General features: G+C 35.7%; 1 protein-coding gene across 2 annotated transcripts; it reads right to left on the minus strand.

The window, feature by feature from the left end:
- Positions 1-509: 509 nt before the first annotated feature.
- LOC127842782 (brevican core protein-like) lies at positions 510-22313 on the minus strand. 2 transcript variants are annotated; one of them, XM_052372492.1, is made up of 9 exons: positions 22152-22313; positions 20012-20141; positions 17845-17955; positions 11773-11845; positions 10943-11353; positions 8948-9129; positions 6427-6526; positions 948-1133; positions 510-609 (listed from the first exon to the last, which is right to left on the minus strand). In XM_052372492.1, exons 2-9 carry the CDS (start codon positions 20111-20113, stop codon positions 572-574), a joined length of 1203 nt encoding a protein of 400 aa, XP_052228452.1. In that variant the 5' UTR covers positions 20114-20141; positions 22152-22313; the 3' UTR covers positions 510-571. The 2 variants fall into 2 exon arrangements, with proteins under 2 accessions (XP_052228452.1, XP_052228453.1); XM_052372493.1 differs by having other exon boundaries at positions 22148-22277.
- Between the last annotated feature and the right edge of the window lie 94 nt (positions 22314-22407).

Below are 22407 nucleotides of genomic sequence, written 5' to 3' on the forward strand. Positions count from 1 at the left end.
TAATCTGGGACGACCTTTCACGCACTTGCATTATGCCCAGTTTTCTAATAATGCGACTCAAGTAATATAATCTAGGATCGCATTCGCTACCATGCATATATTTGTTGTGTGTATTTTACAGTTTGTATAGTTGATTTTACCATCGATGTAATTTGAATAATAGTGTGTTGTTTTACTAAACAAATATCTAATGAGATGAGAATATTTATTTCGCACTTATAAAAACATAAAATGGCCGTGTTGTGTGCGGTTATGTAACGTATTTATCGTTATTTTATATGTATATACTAAACTGCGTACAACAAATCTTACTAAAGTATAGCTTGTTTTTGTTTTCTTTGTTTTCTTACAGTAAATTACAATAACATGTCTGTGGTTCAGCTCATAATAGCTGCAAGAAAGAGTAGACGTATGCCTGTATGCGACGGTCAAATTACATAGAAACAATGTACATGTGAACGTCTGTATGACATACGTATAAACTAAAAAGCGTTAACCGAAAACGCATCTATTGAATCGCTTTTATTTTTACAAGATTACTAACATTGTCCAACACTAAGATGTGCGTGGTTCAGCCAACGATAGGGCTGGAATGTCGGGGTAGGATAGCTGCAAGAAAGAGTAGACATAGGCGTGTATACGACGGTAAAATTACATAGATACAATTCGTATCGGAAAAAAACATTGTGAGCATTGCCTTGAGCTGTATATAATAGTTTTCATTTTTTACTACGATACAATTCGGATGGTTTTAAATGCCAAAAACTAACACCGTTTTTCATAAAATGAAATTCAGTTATAACTTCAAAAAACACTTTTAAGTTCTCATTGGCAAGTATATTTGCAGCTCATTTTTAAAAAGTTAAGTCGTAAATTAAGTACCCAAATAACAAACATGTAATAAATTACACTAAATGAAGAGATTTCTTTCATATACATGTACTCACAGTACTCGCAGATGAAGGGATTCTGCTGACCGGTGTCACCAAAGATACCCACATCCCCGCAGATGACGTCATCCCATTGACCAAAGTAAGGCTCGTATGGGACCAGCAGGACACAGTTTTCGTTGTAATGACTCGCCAGATTACCCTTCCGGTCCGGGTGGAAGTTCTGATAGATCACGTGATCGCCTGTGAGTGAAAGTTAAAATAAGTAAAAAGGAAAGGTTGCTTTCGGTAGTAGTATTTAGTTTGACCTTTCAGTCAAGGATAACCCATGAAAGTGCAAGCACTTTTTTCCAATGGGGTCCTTTGGTTTTGCTGAAGAGACAGAAGGCAGAAGAGACAGTAATGAGATACAAGGAATTCGGGTGCGATACCGTAGCTCTTTGCGAATAGATCTCTTAGTTCTTTTACGTGCTCAGTGTATAGCACCGATACACGCGAGAATTACCTGGGTGTCATACCAGTACATCTCTAGTTGGGTGGGAAACACTTGAAGCATTTCTTAAATGTCCAGTGCCTCGGCCAGGGATTAAACTTGGGACCTCTGGCATGGTGGACCAGAGTGTTACCACTCGACTACCGCACCACCACTTTTTATTGTTGTTATTGTTTTATTTATGATCGAGTACGGTAGTGTAAACAATGATGCATTGGTGTAGTATATTTCAGTTTACGGTAGTGTAAACAATGATGCATTGGTGTAGTATATTTCAGTATACGGTAGTGTAAACAATGATGCATTGGTGTAGTATATTTCAGTATACGGTAGTGTTAACAATGATGTATTGGTGTAGTATATTTCAGTATACGGTAGTGTAAACAATGATGCATTGGTGTAGTATATTTCAGTATACGGTAGTGTAAACAATGATGCATTGGTGTAGTATAGTTCAGTATACGGTAGTGTTAACAATGATGTATTGGTGTAGTATATTTAAGTATATGGTAGTGTAAACAATGATGCATATGTGTAGTATATTTCAGTATACGGTAGTGTAAACAATGATGTATTGGTGTAGTATATTTCAGTATACGGTAGTGTAAACAATGATGCATTGGTGTAGTATATTTCAGTATACGGTAGTGTAAACAATGATGCATTGGTGTAGTATATTTCAGTATACGGTAGTGTAAACAATGATGTATTGGTGTAGTATATTTCAGTATACGGTAGTGTAAACAATGATGCATTGGTGTAGTATATTTCAGTATTATTATTAAGTATGGCCTTCAAATAACATGCGTTTACTTTTTTCTAAGTTTAAAAATCGTGTTTGTCATTTAGTCGACATTGTTGTACAAATACACCCGTAACAATTAACATTACATTTACTTTCTGAAATGTCTTTTCCCTTTTTACACTTAAATTAAGTCGTTAAAAATTCACAAATATATTTAAAATGTGTCATGTGATATCGGATCACCAAATACAGATTTATGTGCCGATTTACGCTCTGAAATACACTTTATTTTATCGTATAATTAAACGGTCCTTGTAAGAGCTTCTTCCTGTTCAAAACAGATGCAAATTTTTGTGCCTTCATGTTATGAAAGGGGCGTAAGTGTGTGGTCCATAATTACCCACGCGATGTACAGATAAACTTTTCATTTGCAAAATAATTGCATGCCGTTCAAAACGTACATTAAATTTTTCCTAATTATGCCTAGTGGACTCTCTCATCTTTCTAAATTGGATCATTTGATTTCCAAAATTAGGGATGTCTAGTATATTTATTGCTAAATCTTATTTCTATTTCTAATATGTTTTACAGAAATTCCTTAAAGCAAATAGCGCAGACCCTGATGAGACGCCGCATCTGTGCAGACTGCACATGCTAATCTGGCACGACAATTTACGCACATGAATTAAGCCCAATTTTAACAGAACACAGTCCATCATATATTGGATGGGCAGACGAGGCAACTCAATCTGTTCTTAACCCTTTCAGTGCGGGAACCGGATTTTGAAGGCATTTGCAAACAGTTTGGATCCAGATGAGACGCCACAGAACGTGGCGTCTCATCAGGATCCAAACTGTTTTCTATTCTGATAGTGTTCTTTGAAAAAAATCGAAGAAAATGCTAATTTTAGAAATTCAGCAGAAGACATTTTAGCAGACGACAAATTTCCCAGCATGCAAAGGGTTAACATGTTGCGCACACTTTTTGCAGACTATATAGCAAGCGTTTTTATAATGACATTCAACGGGATTTGAGTGACAAAGAACTAGATATTGTGTACAGAAATCAAAAATATGATGTGTACAGAATAAAATGTGTATTTTCAACCTGTGAAAAATAATATAAAATCAATCACAGATATTAAAGAAATAATGTATGAATACAATAGAACTACAAATAAAACGGCATAATATGATTCTTAAAAAAGGAGATCTTTATGATGGAATAGTCGTGACATAAAGATGCGAACTTACAAATTTACACAAAACGAATGCACACTGATAAAGAGCAAACACACGAAAAGATAAACACATGAACAATAATTATTTAACACTGCACTTGTAAGCATTTATTGCAATCACGTCAACCCAATACCAATTGACATGTAACGCAATAAGATAATTTCATAACGCCAATATGTTATGTTAAATGTTGATATGATTGTTAGGTTTACGATCACTTAACTTTAAATTTGAAATCCTAAACGCAAGACGATTTACCAACTGCAAGATGACTGGATACATTCATTTTAATTAGATAACTTCCTAGTCGACGCATTAAAATAGCCATGCGTATGTTTTAATAAACATTTGTCGCTAGCAAATATTTGCAAAAACTGACAAAAATGCATATCGTCAATGTGTTTTCTCTTTACTTATACTTATATTATGATAAGCGGTATGTACTTTAACTCATGTTTTGTTTGTTTTGCTGTTGGGAGATTGAAATTAACAGCAAATGTCCATACAAATAATACTCGTTGTTAAGTAAAACTAAGTGCCCGCGAAAAGTATGTTTTGCGTTGTTTGCATCCGACCATCGAGTTAGTTCATCAAAGTTGGATGAAAGCATATCCCATTCTCTTGTTTTTTTCTTCTCCATAATTATAATTTGTGTGATTTTTTTATATTAAATTTAAATAATGCACAGATGCACATTCATATATCATCATAATTTAAATGTTTTTTTTAAACATAATCAGTTTATTGAATTTAAAATCTGAATACGCGGAATACTTTTCCATAATATATATGCATAATTTTAACAATCTAAATTATAAACCATTAAAATATATAAACAAATACGAATACAAATACACTTGTATAGCGCAAAAACTATAAATATTCTATTGCGCTTCACAAAACGTCCTATATACACAAATCTAGTGAGCTTGCAGGTAACATGACTGTATCTAAGTATAGTGGAATCGCTCAATTAGGTAAGTTTTGAGCTTGCTCTTAAATGTTGTTTCCGAGTCAGTCGATTTCAAATGTCCGGGAAGCACATTCAACCATTTTAGTGCTACCTCTGCAAGTGACATGTCGGCTATCTTTGTTCTATGCCTTGATACATGGATCTGGATGCCTACTGATGATCGCAAGCGGTAGCTTCCTTGTGCATGTGTGAACATCGATCGGAGGTAAATTGGCGCAGTGCCCTTAACGACCCGGAAAACAATGACAAGCACCATGAAAATTATTCTTGACTGCACGGGCAGCCAATGTAATCGTTTTAGCAAGTCGGAACTACGTTCTTCATATGATGCGCAAGTTACTAACCTGGCAGCATTGTTTTGAATTCTTTGTAATTTGTTCAGCTGATATGCCGGACTGTCAGCAAAGAGTCCATTACAGAAATCAAGATGGGAATGAATAAGACCATGAACAAGAATTTCAGTGGATTTTTGTGTCAAATGTTTTCGGATACACTGCAAATTTCTTAACTGGCTATAGGCCACTTGGCATTTCTTTCGAATGTGCAGATCAAAATTTAAGGTACTTAATTATAATATAATTATAATTGCAATTTAAGAACTTTAAAATTGACTCAGTCACCCTTTAACCGATAACAGATTGTGTTAATGCGCAGCGTGTGTTATTGCTGTGTTTTATCTGTCTTCAGTACGTGTTGACACACGGAAGTGTCCCACCGTACAGGTCACGATCGAAACATTTCAGTAAATGTCGGATCTAACGATACGTGCAACTATCTAATAGCGGAAAATTGAGGTGTTGAACAATTGATAATATATGCTATCGTATCTAATAAGTAAAACAACGATGGTATCTTGTTTGATATGACAGGTTATTATTATAAAGTTTCTTTACATATTCTCAGCTATAAACGGATCTGTTCAAAGATTAAAGATACAAGTTAATTACATGAGTGGGTTTCCAATAATGAACTAACATATTTAGATACACTGAGTTATTAAACTAATTCATCTTAACAAAATAAAACCTACAAAAAAATGATGATTTTTTATAAGTGGCACCAGAAAAGCAACGAAATAAGAGTTCTATACAATTACAAATAATTCGCACTCGTACAATTACTGTACATACATCATGTACATACAGTAAATTAGGGACATACCGACTTTAAAGTTTTATCAAACATCGTACGCCATTCTCGCCTTACGATGCAATTTTCGAAGCGCCATAAATATGTAAACGTCACATTTATAATTACTTTTGTTGAATATTTCCATTCATTTCCAAAGTAGCTGTCAAATATCCTTTATATTTGAAACACACAGATCATAATTACTTATTTTTTTTAATTACAAAATTCAATCGTAAGTTAACATTATCGTACGATCTTTGATAAGACGGACCACCGGATTTGTTCACAGATTAAACATTTTGGTTCTGCAACAAATATCAGAAACCGTGTCGGTATCATCTAAAACTAAGTCATAATCAATTTTTAGTTATACAAAGGTTATAAGAAAATAAACATTAATTTTATTAAACATTCGTCTTTGATATTAACGTAATGGTTTAAGATTGAGAAATACAACGATGACATTGCATTCGTAAGGCACACTTACTAGAAAAATAATGGATTAGCAGGGCTTAACGGCAAATTTGTTGGATCTGTCTTAAACAATAAAATATACAATGGTTAACAACATATATAGCCAGACTCTTTATATGGAAATGATGAATGTGCTAAAAATACAGTCTGAGACTTTACGGTTTTCGATACGAGTGGAACGTGTTTAGTGCTTACCGAAGATCCATTCGAACTGTTCTGAGACTCGCCCTGGGGAAATTGGGCTAAATGCATGTGCGTTAAGTGTCATCCGCACGGGGTAAATCAGGGACGTCACTATCAGCTTTTAAGGATTTTTTTGTGAAAAGAAGGTCTCTTCTAGCCGAAAAAAATCAAGTATAGGCGGAAAAGTTCCGTTCCTGATTATCCTGTGTTGACTGCACGGGATAATCTGGGACGACACTTAACGCACATGAATTTAGCCAAGTTTAACCAGAACTAAGGTTATCCTGTTTAGTACCGGAAATCCATTCGAACTGTTCCTCTGTTCGAAGGTCATGCAGTCCCGTCCAACACGCATGGTCGAATTGCAGAGACTTGATCCATTGATAGATGAAGTCCTACAGGATATAGCCATAAAATAAATGGATGGATAAAACGTTCGTATTGACAAACATATGAATCAGACCCAGATGTTTAAACGTGATCGAAAGACCATGGATCGACCATTACTGTAAGACACGGTCATTACAATGCGGTGAATGGACAGATATATCCCCCGCCGAGTCTTTTTTTACCTGGCCTTGGTGAAATTGATTTTGAGCAAGCATGCTTGTGTCATGACTGACGAAAATATTTTGTGTTACCTTATCTTTTTTTATCGCTGTATGATACAATAAAACATCCGTAACGATCGGACGCTTTAACATCCGTAACGATCGGACGCTTTAACATCCGTAACGATCGGACGCTTTAACATTCGTAACGATCGGACGCTTTATAACGTGGTATAGGTAAGGTTTCATGTTTTTGCTCGTTGAAATGGTGAAACGCGATTAACCCTTTGCATGCTGGGAAATTTGTCGTCTGCTAAAATGTCGTCTGCTGAATTTCTAAAATTAGCATTTTCTTCGACTTTTTTCAAAGAATACTATCAGAATAGCAAACAGTTTGGATCCAGATGAGACGCCACTGTTTGCAAAGGCCTTCAAAATTCGGTTCCCGCACTGAAAGGGTTAAGTTCTAGTTTTATTTACATATCATCCTTTGACGTGGATTTTTACAGCAGGAAATTATAAAATTAATTTAAAAAACAGTATATGTCGTATAAATATTCAGGAGCGCAACTGCGTAAATGACATGTTGCAGGACACCCCAGTCTTTAAGACGTGCGCGTCTTACCAAGTGCAAAAACGACGAAAATATACTACACCACGTGCAATTGTGTCATGCTTTTGGGATTGTTAATACATGTAATTGTTTATGTATTGCTCTATCTGTGCATACCAAGTGGTTTATTGTTCTTTGTTGATATAAGGCCTCGTTTTTACCGCGAATGTTTTGGCGCATGTAACATATTGCCTTACCATGCATTGCTCTTTCTTCATTAAATTCCTCAAAAACATCTCTCTAAGTGGCATTGGGTTTCATGCAAAAACTCACTATTCTGAGTATTGCTTTAATTGGAAGGCTATCTGAACGAAATCTGTAATTAATATTAACTGTTTCATGCCTAGCGTCCTGTTAAAAGGACATTGCAAACAGCGTAGACCCAGATGAGACGCCGCATAATGCGGCGTCTCATCTGGGTCTGCGCTGTTTGTTTAAAGAAATTTCTGTAAGAAATATTCTAAATATAGAAATAAACATACCAGACACCCCTACTTTTGGAAATAAATTGATCCAACTAAGAAGGATGGGAGAGTCCACTGGGCATAAATGGGTTAACGGTTTCATCTGTTTACGGCGAGAAAAGTTTGCATCAGAATTTGTAAACGTGTTTTTGGCAAAACCACTATTTCGCAATGACAAAACCACTATTTCGCAATGACAAAAAAATTGCCGCATGTATATACATGTACTCGGACGTCTGACATTTATAAATGTGTGACCTATGCATACCGAAGGATTCTTATTACATATTTAATTATACGTTTTTTGATAAACGAATAAACATGAAATGATGCTGAACATTTAATGGACGCATGCCACCTGATGTGGCATAGTTGGACACATGTTCGCGATTCGACACATTTGCAAAAGTCTTTGCTGTATTACATATTCGAAAAAATGGAAAACATTTAAACCAAAAGCTTTGTTAGTTTAAGGCAATTTTATTAAAAAACCATTATTACTGAGTATGTCCATTATTACTGAGTGTGTCCATTATTACTAAGTATGTCTAACCATTATTACTAAGTATGTATAATTTATGGTAATATGCTGATTTGACCCTTCTGTTCTGAGCATTAAGTGCTAAAAATAACTAAAAAATAACTCAAAATAATCAGGAAATACACTAAAAATTGTCCCCATTCATCAAATTGACTAACAAGGAAAGTAGTACATTTTTACTGTGTTGCTTATAGGTACACAATGACGTACCCTGGTTTAAATATAAAACATGAACCACTTGCATTGTAAAGCTCAATTGGTCGTTGTCGGCTAAGGTACTACTTAAAAAAAAACCCGGGTACTATTAAGTATACTACAAATTTCCCTGGGTACAGAAAATACGCTTAAAGACAACCGGCCATACTCCGTAGTACGTTAATGTATGTTTTCCATACCACGGGTACTTTGTAGTATACTTTAGAGTACCCGGGATTCTTTTAAGTAGTACCTAAGCCGACAATGACCAATCGAGCCATATTAAGCTCGTGCTTTAAGGACATGATATGTGCACGTATTATGCTACATATAAAGCACGATAGCTTACACCATGTAGGCATTTGCTGATGATATATATGCGATGACCAGCCTTGGTATTAGTCCATTATCACCTATTGCATTAAGAATATAATAAACAAGGGAGATTATACCTGTAGACCTTTGCTGCTGATATGTATAAGGTGGCCTCCCTTGGCCCGGCAGTCGTTCTCGGCCTTGGCCCAGATAGCCCGGATGGGGACTATCTCGTAGCAGTAGTCGCCATATTGCTGAAGGGCTCCCTGGTCTTCGCGCGTGTACTGGTGTAGAATAGCGGGACAGAGGTTCACTTGGCCTGACAATAGCAAGTGTAAACGAATTACTATGATCCTTGCTCTGGGAAAACGGGGCTTAATGCATGTGCGTAAAGTGTCGTCCCATATTAGCCTGCGCAGTCCGCACAGGCTAATCAGGGACGGCACGTGTCCGCCTTAACTGGATATTCGATAAGAAGAGACTTCCTTTAAGTGAAGAAAACCAACAATAGCAGCGGAAAGTGTCGTCCTGATTAGCTTATGTGAACGCACATGAAAGTCTGGGACGACACTTAACAAAGATGCATTAAGCCATGTTGTCCCAGAGCGCGTTTCATTTTTGTATACCGACAGTTATGGTTAGTATAAGACGTATTTTTCTACAAAAGAGTTCTGTATAGTAAAATTTAGGTACTGCTGAAAAAATGCGCATATTGTTTTATGCTTTCTTGAGGTTTTAGGGATATATCAAGAAAAAATGGCTCAACCAGTGAACGGAATTTAACTTGTTTTTCCCTGTTCCCGAACAATACAGTTAATGAAAATGAGCGTAAACAATGCCGAGCACAAACTGGCGTCATTGTTTTGAAGTCATATTGTTATAATTCAAAAGACAATTATCATAAAATGATGTTTGCCGTCGGTATATGGTTTTTGTCCTCGCCTGAGCATAGTATATGCATATTTTCTCTGATAACTTGTGAATTACGTAATCCATTAAAATTCTGTATTTATTTTAATTTTCTTTTATATACTCAATAAAAATATGTTCAAAAACATGTAGTAACGATTTTATTATGCGTACGAACAACAAATAACCGTGTTAGTTCGAGTGCTCCGGGATGCCTTCCTATATAGCCCTGTACGACTTGTAAGTTGGGATACGGACGATAATGCGACATACATGAGATGCCATCATTCCAGCGACGACACTGGGTACTTTTGCGCCCCGTGTGAAGCGCATAAACAAGTTCGACGTGACTTCGTGGTTATGGTGTCCTCGTAGCGCTCACGGAGGCCACGGACGGTATCGATCCCCACTGTGGGAGCGTTCTTAAGATCTCCCCGATAGGCACAAAGTACTGTTTTAAGTCCCAGGAAACGGACTCGATGGCGTTTCAAATAAGCCGTAGGCTTTCTTTGCAATCGAGCTAAAATAAATAGGTTTAAACTAAGCGCCTATTACACAACAACTCGGGATACGTTATAAAGCAGAAGAGGAGTTTGTAGGTTAGGGTGGAGCAAGAGATCAAACCTTCGACTCTTAAGTTCTGGCTTTTTGTGTTTGTTTTAGGTAACATGACCCAACGATTGATACTTGGGTTTACTGTTATCGTGAGGCTTCAATACTGAAAGCCGATCGGTTTAAAACTTAAGCAGTGAATAAAAAAATGCAATTTAAACATAACAAATCAAATAAAACAACCACATTAAATAACCGAAAAGACAATCAGTAAACGGTACTACGTTTGTTTTTGGTATTTTAAAGAAGGTTAGGAAACCTGAATGATGTCCATGACGACCTTAAAATTGAGAGGTTTAGAATGTTCTACGAGTGTTTTTAAAATGAGCCTCTTTCTTGGAAAACTGGGCTTTATTAGGATGCGTAAAGTGTCATCCAATATCAGCCAGTGCAATCCGCACAGTTTATCAGTAACAATCGCCGCCTAGACTTGATGTTCGCTTAGAAGAGACTTCGGAATCCTTTAAATGAAAAAATGTGTAAAAGCGGAATTTCTAGTCCCTAATTAGCATGTTAGGATTGAACATGCTAGTCTGATACGACGCTTTACGCACATGCATTAAACCCTGTTTTCCCAGAACCGCGCTTAAATACAAACGATGATTTATTACCGTATACGACACTTGGCGCTGCTGTCGTCGTTGTCACGAGTCGCAGGGGTGTAAGGTTGGTGAAGATTGGAAACAATGTGGTCGTCTGCTGAGACAAGCGCGTAGAAGTTATAGTTGATGACGCAAGTGTTGGCGTTGTTGTGGTTGTAGTGGAAATGGTAGTTGGTATTGGTGTTGTTGTAGTTTTTGTTGTTTTTGATGTCGGTCTTGGAGTCGTTGTAGTTGTTGTTGGAGTTGGTAGTGGCGTTGCTGTAGTAGTAGTAGTTGTTGTTGTGATAGGTCGTGGAGTAGTCGTTGGTGTCGTTGTTGTAAGTCGTGGTGTTGTTGAAGTTGTAATAGTTGTTGGTTTAGGAGCAATAGTCGTCGTAGTTGTTGATAATATGGCTGTGGTCGGTGAAGATGATTCCGGAACTTAAAGATAATGCTCATGTTATTAAAATTGTAGCGGCGAATTTTTTATTATCAATGTACAAATTCGTCAATACTTTGAAATTGTTCTTATAAATCTTACCGTTTAATCTATTAGAGGATATATACATTTATTGCACAAACATGAGCAGTTATTTCCGTGAAATGTCTTTGTTTCTGATTTGTAAACAATTTACCTACAAACAGTGTACAACAACTGGCAAACATGTTTATTTTATCCGCTTCATGCTAAAATGAGTCCTATGCCATATGCGGCCAGCGTAGTTCCAGACCAGCCTTCCCTGGTCAGGAGCAAGCGTGTCCGATTTTAAGTAACGCATGGTTGTGTGGTCGTATTAGAGGACAGAAAAGCGCCTGTTCAATTATTTGTCCACTGGACATTTGATGACATTTCGCTGCACCTTTGTCGGCGTCGGGAATCCCTCCTGGGCACACCTGTTCTTCTATCTGCCCTGCCCTTTTGACGTAACCGACCTGTGAAAATATGAAGCAGAAACCGATATGTCACAATGCGTCAAAATAACATTGCCATCTGAATACAATTAATTGGTTATTGGAATCGGGTGATCTTATGTGAAGTAAAATATTTATACTCCCACTGTATCCTTTCCATTGGCTGTTGTTTTTTTTTTACTTGTCCAGGACAAGAACAGAACAGAACAGAACATAATTTTTTTACACATAAACTTTACAGTTTATAGTGTTAAACAAAAACAATAATACAAAAAACATGAATATAATAAGTGGATTTAGCAGAAATGTTATATAATAGTTATGGATGTACTTTACAGATACTTGAACAAAACTCGTTTTAAATCACATGTTAACAGTGTATATTGATATATATGAATGCTTTTTACTACTTTTGTAATCATTAAGGTGAACATTAATTGTAATTTGAAGGAGCATAGAATATAACAGTGCGCATCCAAACCACATACAATTTAAGTAGCAACGGCACAATTATAGTTGAACTTGTATCATAACACATCGGCATAGTCTATAATTAGTAAAATATAAAAATAATTTTAATTTCGAAATATAACAATAATTTCGAAGGAGCACACATTATACATTCGAATCACACTCACAAAATCAGGTATAGAAACAGTACCGGATAATACATATAATTAATATGAATGCAACATCTATATCATCATATACTAAAACCAATACATGTTCAAATATAGCATATCACATGATGTCATATTGTATTCAATATACATTTTAAACTATAAAACAAATACATTGTATAACGATTGCGAATCTTGAGTGCTTCTGAAATGAATTTTCCTAACTTTAGCATTTCATGTTTATTTTCTGTAGTTAATAATATTGTGAGTTTGAACATACTAGGTCTGACTCTATAATAGGTTTTAATGTAGTTTTCTCTAATTTGGGCACATTTAGAACATTTCAACAAAAAGTTGTATTCGTCTTCTATTTCATTACTGTCACATAATTGGCAGAGTCGCAAGTTTCGTTCTAATCTATCATATCTTCCAGTCCTTATTCTCAGGTTATGAGCACAGATGCGTATTTTCGTAAGTAATTTCTTGAAACAATCGTCTCTAAATATGGTTCAAAAGAAAATGTTGTTTTAATTGCTTTGTATACAATTAGTACCCTATTATCGTTAATATCTCGATTCCACTCTTGTAAGTATTCGTCGATAACTCTTTGTTTAAACAAAGACAAAAAAATTAACCTCGTTGATTTGTGAGTTATTAGACCAAACATAATAAAATCCGTACTTAGATAGTAAGTCCCTTACCTTTCCAAACCAGTTCAATGTATTATCATGTGTGGCAATTAGACCATCTTCCAAAATATATCGTAATATAATGTTTTCGCTTCTAGTTATTTTAAACTAATATTTTACAATACGTACATATCTGTTAATATACAACGGGTATCTACCAAGTTCACCGTAAACGGCTACACTTGAGGTTGATTTTCTGACACCAAGAACAGCTTAGCAGAATTTAAGGTGCAATTTTTTCAACTCGCTACACTTTGATAAACCCCATATTTCACACGAGTATGTGATAATTGAAGATACAAAAGCATCAAATAACTGCAAAGCTACCTTTGGTTTACAATTACAAGTTTTCAGGTTGGATAACAATACGTTGAGTGCTTTTAAGCCCTTACCACGCAAAGTATTAGTATTGAGATTAAAGTTCCCTGTATAATTAAGGGTTACACCCAGATAAATAAAATCGTTAACAATGTCTATCTTTTCGTTACCATATACCCACCGCTCATTACGTTTGATAGCTCCGCGTTTGAGGAAAACAATAATTTTGGTTTTTGGAATGTTAACTTGCAAACCCCAGGTAATACAATATTCATATAAACGGTCGATAGACTGTTGTAGGTCTTCCGGCGTTTCACCTATGACAACCATATCGTCTGCAAACAGAAGTAGAATTAAACATATGTCTTGTATATTTATTCCAGCATTATGTCTATTTTGTAAAAACATTTCAAGATCGTCCACGAAAAGAGAAAAAAGGATCGGCGATGTATCTCCCCCTGTCTTAGTCCGATTGCCATATTAAATAATCCGAATATGAGTTACAATGTCTAACACATGCTTTGACCAACTGGTACATACTGCGTATTTTGCGCAACATTTTGCCGTTCAAATTGGACTTGTATAAATTTAACTACAGTGCATTTAAATATATAGAATCAAAACAACGTATATCTATGAAACAACAATACATTCGTTTATTCATATTAACATATTTTTGAATAATTGAATGGAGTATGAAAACCGCATCTATTGTTGACCTGCCTTTTCTAAACCCAAACTGCGCGTCAGATATAACATCGTTTATTTCACACCGTGTTGTTATTCGCTGGTTGAGTACACATGTAAACAACTTTGCGACGTTACTTAATAAGGTGATGCCTCTATAATTACTAGGGTCGGATTTATCACCCTTCTTATGTATAGGGATTATAATCCCTTCAGTCCAAGAAAACGGGAATTTGCCTGTATTTAAAATCATGTTTAAAATCGTTGTAATGTAACCCGCCAAAATATCACAGGCTTCTATAAAATATTCGTTAAGCAATTTATCTACGCCAGGTGATTTACATTTCTTTAAGACGGCAATAGCTTTAATTACTTCACTAAACGTTATTTGGTTATCAAGGTCCCATATACGTTGTCAAAATTGTCGAATGTCATGGTATGAATTAAAATTTTCCGCGTTGGCATTATCATTAAAATTTTCATTTGAAAACATTTGCTGGAGATGATTCTTAAAGTCATTAAGTGCTAGTAAAACCCTGATGGATTGTGTGATCTAAAGTACTTCCAAAAGTCCTTTGTTTTGTGCCGTTTAAGATCTTCGAATTGTTTACAGCGTCTGAGATTGTACGCCTTACGCTTATTTTTTGTGATTAATTTAAAAGTACGTTTTAATTGACACATTTTTACTCTATCTGTATCACTATGTGAGTTGTTATATATATACAATGCATCTTTATATGATCGTTTCGCTTCTCTACATTCTTGATCAAACCATTTATCGCTATCCGATATAGTGTGTCGTTCAAATTGTGGATATTTTTAACGTGCTTGATAAATAATGGGTCAGCAACATCTCTTACAATTTTGGTGATATTTTTTACAATGGTGTCAGTATTTGTGTCGCTTTGTTCGATATGGCTTTGGATTAGATCGCTAAAATCCGGAGCCCTGTTTATTAATCCCTCTCGGAAATGCTGTTTTTCATCATCCAGCCATTTAACGTACTCGCATATGGTTCTTCTACTATAACTCGCATGTTGCATATTACATTGAAAGACAACGGGGCATGATCACTAAAATTGTTAAAATCGTTTACAACGAAGTTATCTACGGTATTAAAATGATGTTCACTTATTAACAGGTAATCGATGACACTAGCGCCATGAGTATTAAAACATGTTTATTTACCAATGCTAAAATCAGAGCCCAGTCTACCGTTAGCGATTCTCAGTGTCGTGGCCTTGCATAAATCAAGTAAACTATTTCATTGAGAGTTACTTCCCTTGTCCATTGAAAATCTTGGTAACGTGCTATCAGCTAAATAGAAGTCGGGGTCAATATCGTAAATATATGCATCGGAAAGAAGAGCATCACTTTTAAACGCTGTTCTAGCGTTAAAATCCCCAGCTAACATAACTGTGCCCAACGATTGGAAATGGTTAATATCGTTACCGAGACTTTCGAACAGGTCCGTATCTATCAAGTTAGGCCATCGGAGAATCACTACCCCATATATATACCGCTGCAATAAATATATCTTCGTTATTGTTAAAAAACGATTTATCTAGTTAAAGCCATATTATTGTATCATGAATATTTTTAACAACCGATATGCCACTATTTATGCTATTGCGTGTATATACTACTATACCGCCACTGTTGCGCTTAGCTTGCCTATGTCTATATTTCCTATACAAACTGTGGCAATCGTATCCTGATAGTTCGAGTTTGCTTGCTTTACATGTCCATGATTCTAAACAAATAATTAGGTCATACTGTGATACAATGGCAAGGATATCTGGATCCTCCCGCTTAGCTGCGCTCAATCCATTGCAGTTCCAGACTACACACTTAAGTCCATCCGGTCCCTCCTACGCGTCCTTTATCAAGGTGTCATATGACACCCACGCCCGTTTTCCCGCCTGCTTTTCCTCTTTAACTCTTCTAAAGAGACGCCGTCTTTTTGCCGCGACTTCCGGTGGGAATTGTTCCGTAACATAAAACGGCGTTCCTCGGAGGTTCTTGCTACTTCCGCGAACTTGCTCTCTGTCGCCGAAGAATGAACATTTGCAAACAATGCTTTGGTGCCTCTCCTCGCCGCCATTTCCGATGGTTCCTCTGCCGGTTGTGTTTACACATGTCGACAATACAATACAGAGCATATGTATAGCTTTTGCAAAGAATAAATTCATTAAGAATAAACAGAGTATAACAATTAATAAGACATTGAAAAATAATATTTATTCGAACAAATGAGTCGCGTTCTGAGAAAACTAGACTTAATGCATGTGCGTAAAGTGTCGTCCCAGATTTGCCTGTGCAGTCCGCACAGGCTAATCAGGGATGACACTTTCCGCTTTTATGGTATTTTGAGTTTCAAGGAAGTCACTCCTTACCGAAAATCAAGTTTAGGCGGAAAGTGTCGTCCCTAATTGGCCTCTGCGGACTGCACACTCTAATCTGGGATGACACTTCGCGCACGTGCATTATGCCCAGTTTTCTCATAACACAACTCAAATAGTCTTCATGCAGGCATGTTCTGTTTTAACCATTATTCGATTTTATGTCGTTTTCCTCCTTTTACAACATGCTATATCAATGATATCAGCCTTTAAGTCGTATGTACATGCAGCTTACATTGTTGCCTATTGTAAACGGTAACAATAACCACAGAATACAATCGAAAACCCATTAATTAAAAATTGAAAAATATGTCCAATATGCAAGTATATCACGCATAATATTCATGTTTGTAATATTTACCTATTAAAACAGCTTTTTTAAGACACACCCATTCAGTAAATTCGCGTTTTGACATGTTCGATTTGGATCATATTTCACTGAATTCACAAAAGTAAATATTAATTTTGCAATATTTTATGCTACATCTTTTACGCTTAATTGACACACTTGCTATTATACCTACATAAAGAAAGAGTGATACCATAGTATTTTGTTTTTTTCTTCAAAAATACGTATCTCAATAATATTGAATAGAGATTTAGAAGATTTATGCTGCATGTCATAACATGTTATTATTTAACCCATTTATGCCTAGTGGACTCTCCCATCCTTCTTAATTGGATCAATTTTTTTCCAAAATTAGGGATTTAAATTATATTTATTTCTATATTTAGAATATTTCTTACAATAATTCCTTTAAGCAAACAGCGCAGACCCTAATGAAACGCCGCATGATGCGGCATCTCATCTGGGTCTACGCTGTTTGCCAATCCCTTTTTCTAGACGCTAGGCATAAATGGGTTAAATCGGAATAGTTTTCAAAAGTAAAAGACGTAAACATTTAACCTACCTTTCTACCCGACCATTTGGAGATTTGAGAGAAAAAATGACTTTTCTATCCTTAGCATATGCAAAATCCATTAAGCAAGGACATAATTGGATGAAACACTCATATACTATGAGGTAAACACTGAATGTGGTTTGCTAATGTTTTGATTGTACATATTGTCCTATAATGTACAGGCAATAAGACTTCTATAGGTTTGCACGTTTTCCCCCGAATTTTTGAAGTTTCATTTTGTCCTGTACTAGGCCATTCGATTTAATCCTCAAATATTCGAACAAAAATTAATCAAGCAATCCCGTTGGCCACAATATTCAGTTGAAGCTAAATTTGCGATCTTTGATTTGCTTAGCCATGAGCCCAAAACTTACGTTCATTTAACTACAACTACGCAATCACCTGGTGTTCATATCCAATAGCGCTCCAGCCGGACGTCAGTTGCCCTCCCGGTATGATGTACTTGCAGTCGAATTCATAGAGATATCCGAGAGCCTCTGCGTCGTCCCGGGCCTGGTTAAACAGCGTCATGTGAAAAGTTTTTATAGTAAAGTTTGAATATTTGTAAATGTGACATTTAACTGTAATAATAGTCAATTGTTACAGATATACAGCAAATGAAGAAGGCATTGTTGCAAAAAAAAACACGCTTGCAGAACTTGACACTGCTCAAGTCTTTATTTAATCGAGTAAGATTTTTGCATAAACAGTTACTTTAGTACGTAAGAATCATGTTTTGAAAAAAAAAACATTTAATATATAATAGCGTATTGTCTTATACTGTATGTTGTTAACAGCGCATTTGCAGATTGATCGCAGAGTTACTCAAGGTTTTGTCGACTCAATTAATTGCATAATTCACTACCCTAACAGTGCATAGTGTGAATTCGACTCCATTTCCCAAATGTAAGATGATGCATTATTTCACGGTCGTTGAATGTGTTACTTTTAGAATTTGACCCGTCAAAATATTCAACAGTGTCACGGTAAGTGATTAGCATTTTATGATATTTAAACCCGTCACATGATTCGTCCGTTGCAGTTGACGACTTGTTTAAAGAGGCAAATCGGCTTTGAAACGAACTGGCGTCGTTCGAGAACCGCGATATAATAATGTTCTTTTTTGGGATATTTTTATGTATTTATATTGCACACTAATGGCTGTATTACATCACAATAATATTGTATGTAAAGTAGCCATTTTTCAAAGGAAACGACAGACGTTAATTAAAAAAAAACATGACTTAACATATATGAACATATAAACAGGAAAATGTTGATGAAAATAAAAACATTTTTTGATATAATTTCTCGTCGAGAAAAGTTAAAATGTTATGACTCGAACAACCGATTTCTATGCCACTTACTATTCGCCTGCCAATTGCAAACCGGAAGTTACCATTGCTTGATTAAAAAACTACTTACATATATATGATTGATACCATCCTGGATGTTCTATTCGATACACACAGTATTTCATCAACAACTCCTTAAAGTTGTCGCTTATATAAATAACCCATTCAACCGCCGTGAAATAATTAATGTTTTTTACAGTTCAGGAAAACGGACTCTTCCACGAGGCATTACACACAAAAACTTCTTTATTCCGCTCGATTGGTTATTGTCGGCTTGGGAACTACTTAAATTTACGCCGAGTACTCTTAAGTATACTTAAGCACCAGAGAAGCAGTATAAAATGGCCACACACTCACAAAATGTCTACTGTTAAGTTGTACACTGGTGTGTAAACAGCAGAAAACAAAAATGATTATTTTCAAAATATTTAAGTTTGTATTTAATATTTTCCGATGAAATTTGGCATAAATATACTTGAGTATACGAAACATATGTGTGTGTAATTTGGTGGTAGTAAGTTATAAAGTTATTGACTTACAGAAAAAAGTGTTTGTTGTCTGCTTGAAATTCAAATTTCCCTGCAAATGCTAAGCACCGCCCACTTTAAAGTTTATGAACTTTTCTCAGCCAATAGCTAGCGGATTACTCAAATCAAGTTTACATGTAAATACAGATTCAACACTACACCAAATTGCTGTCTGCTCAAACACGTGTTTCTGTTTATAAACACTCTTATGTTATCAGCAAATCATAGTCAGATAAACCCAGTCCACTAGTTAATGTAGGTTAACATTTTACCACCGCAAAATCAAGCAAGTGAGATCCGGCTGTTAAATGTACCCAGGGTACGGAAAATATACTAACGCGTGCCTTGGCCAATCTAGACTGTATCCGAGTTTTATTCCCGCCCAAAATATGACGTCGTAAAACGCGCTACGGAATTCGGAACGAAATTATCTTTGAACAAAGTCTGCGTCATTTCCTGTTTTGAATATGTGTTTCGGTAATAATGAGGCAATTTTATAAAATATTTACAAAAACAAGAATAAAATTCATTTGAAAAAGCCGACAACGACCAATTTAGCGTAAGAATTCCCGGGTACGTTTTAGTCCAAAGACCTCCATGCTACTAAACTTGTAAATGCTAAATGCGAAATATACGCCCGTTCACAGTATCAATTAGGTTTACTTTCGCACGAAAACAATACATTACCTCGCGGAAAATGGTTGTCTCAACGTTGTAGTTGCAAAGACAAAGGAAGTCTGCCCAGCACGGGACTCCGGTGGTCAGAAGGATGAATACCACAAACATCATCTTTCGTAGTGGATCTAGTGGTAGTAGTCTATGAATTGAATGTGCAAGATGTAAAGGGCAAAATATACTCGTAATGATTTGATATTATTTATGACAATGGATTAAGAGAAAAACATAATGACTTGATAAGTTATTTGAGTATGTTTATGTTTCAAAATGTTTGCATTTATGTTTTAATTCTTGTAAATGGATTTAAGAAATTAAAGGTGTGCATTATTATAACATGTTATTGATTTAATTCATGTCCGGCCCAGTGTATTTCGATTTCATATTCATTTATAAAAAGAAAAGTAATAAATTCACATCAATTTATGAAAATGAAAGTTATGATGTGAGAGGTTGAAGTTCTAGCTTTCATCTCACAATGACGGGAATGGTATGATCATTATAATAATGCTTTAGGCGTAATCATTCGAGCATCTGTCTGTGAAAACGGAGCTTAATGCATGTGCGTAAAGTGTCGCCCCAGATAAGCCTGTGCAGTCCGCATGTGCTAATCAGGGACGAAACTTTCCGTTGTTATGGTATTTTTCGTTTAACCCTTTAAGCGCTGGAACCGGATTTTAAAGGCCTTTGCAAACAGTTTGGATCCAGATGAGACGCCACAGAACGTGGCGTCTCATCTGGATCCAAACTGTTTGCTATTCTGATAGTATTCTTTAAAAAAAAGTGAAGAAAATGCTAATTTTAGAAATTCAGCAGACGACATTTTAGCAGATGACAAATTACCCAGCATGCAAAGGGTTAAAGGAGGTATCTTCTTAGTGAAAATCCAGTTCAGGTGGAAGATGCAAAGCATGTGCAGACTGTACTGTACTTGTATCAAACCCCGTTTTCACAGAACGAGGCTCGAACAATATTTACAATAATGCTTTAGTCGAAACTATTTCATTCTTACGTAATGCAAGTCGATCTGTTTTACCTTACACACAATCGAACTATCAGTATTGTCATTACAAATTCGGCTGTTGCCAATATTGTTGACGAGGACTTTAAAAAGTATTTGCAATTTCTTTTCGAGCTCGACTCAATCTTTCTGCATTCGCTAAAAAAATGTGTGCATTTGGTCGATTAATATATTACAGCCTCACTCAGATGGAATGGGACGCAATGCATGTGTGTACAATGTCGTCACACATTAGTCTGTGCAGTCCGAACAGGCTAATCAGGGACGACACTTTCAACTTCAATTAAATTTTCGTGTATAGGAAGTCTCCAGTCTAATCTAGAAAAATCTAGTTTTGGCGGAAAGTGTCGTCCCCGCTTTACCTGTATGAACTGCACCGGCTAATGGGACTACACTTCGAACAAGCATTAAGTCCCGTTTTTCCAGAGCCAGGCTCATTTAAACCAAAAAACAATAAAAACGACGAGTTTCATAGCACATCTGATGATAACTTATGTGATATTGATGCGGTTGAATACCACATATAAGCCTTTTTTGTTTCAAAACAACGAAATTATTACGTATATCCAGATATTATTTAAATGATAGAACTGAAGTATTGTAATTATTAATTGAGGGTAGAAATCTTTTTACATTTGGTTTATATTTGTGTACATTTAATACAACTTTGATTCATCATGTTATTGGAATGAATTAATTGATATATACTATGTATATTATATTCATACATTAAACCATTACTTGTATTAATGCTTCATATGAAGTCAATAAGTTCAGGGTGATCTCGATACACACTATACATGGTCCATTTGAAGGAAGTGGATTCAAGTTCTTCTTCAAATTGCCAATCAAAAATGTTGCCCATGACAACACGCGGTTTGCGCTTTTGTGCGCATCTTTACAATACGAAATGCAAATACATTAGTAAAATAAATAAATAAATAAATAAATAAACAGAATATAATTAAAACTGTATTGTATGGCCTCTAAATATAACATAGGTCTAAACACGACAGCCATACGTAATACCATTCATTACACATAAACAAATATGACCATAGATTATATTAAAAGACACGTAGGCTAGTGAATCAAATAAAATTTAAGCATCGGTATTTAAAACTCACTCACGTGTATGATGTTATTAGCCGCTTTCAAAAAGCCATACAGTCACGTTTTTTTAATCACGTTCTGTGTCGAATATGTTAACAAATATAATGTATACGTTCTAACTAATATTTCACACTAAGAATACGTTAACTATTTCGTGTGCTTATCAATTGCGATAAGAGTCAGCACAACATCGACCAGTCGGTGCTGCATTGATGGGATTACAATTAGGACAAGTAGGGCAATTATGGCTTAAATGAAACTTCTTCAGAATTTC

Source organism: Dreissena polymorpha, chromosome 8 (genome assembly GCF_020536995.1).
Source record: "Dreissena polymorpha isolate Duluth1 chromosome 8, UMN_Dpol_1.0, whole genome shotgun sequence".
NCBI classification, from domain to species: domain Eukaryota; kingdom Metazoa; phylum Mollusca; class Bivalvia; order Myida; family Dreissenidae; genus Dreissena; species Dreissena polymorpha.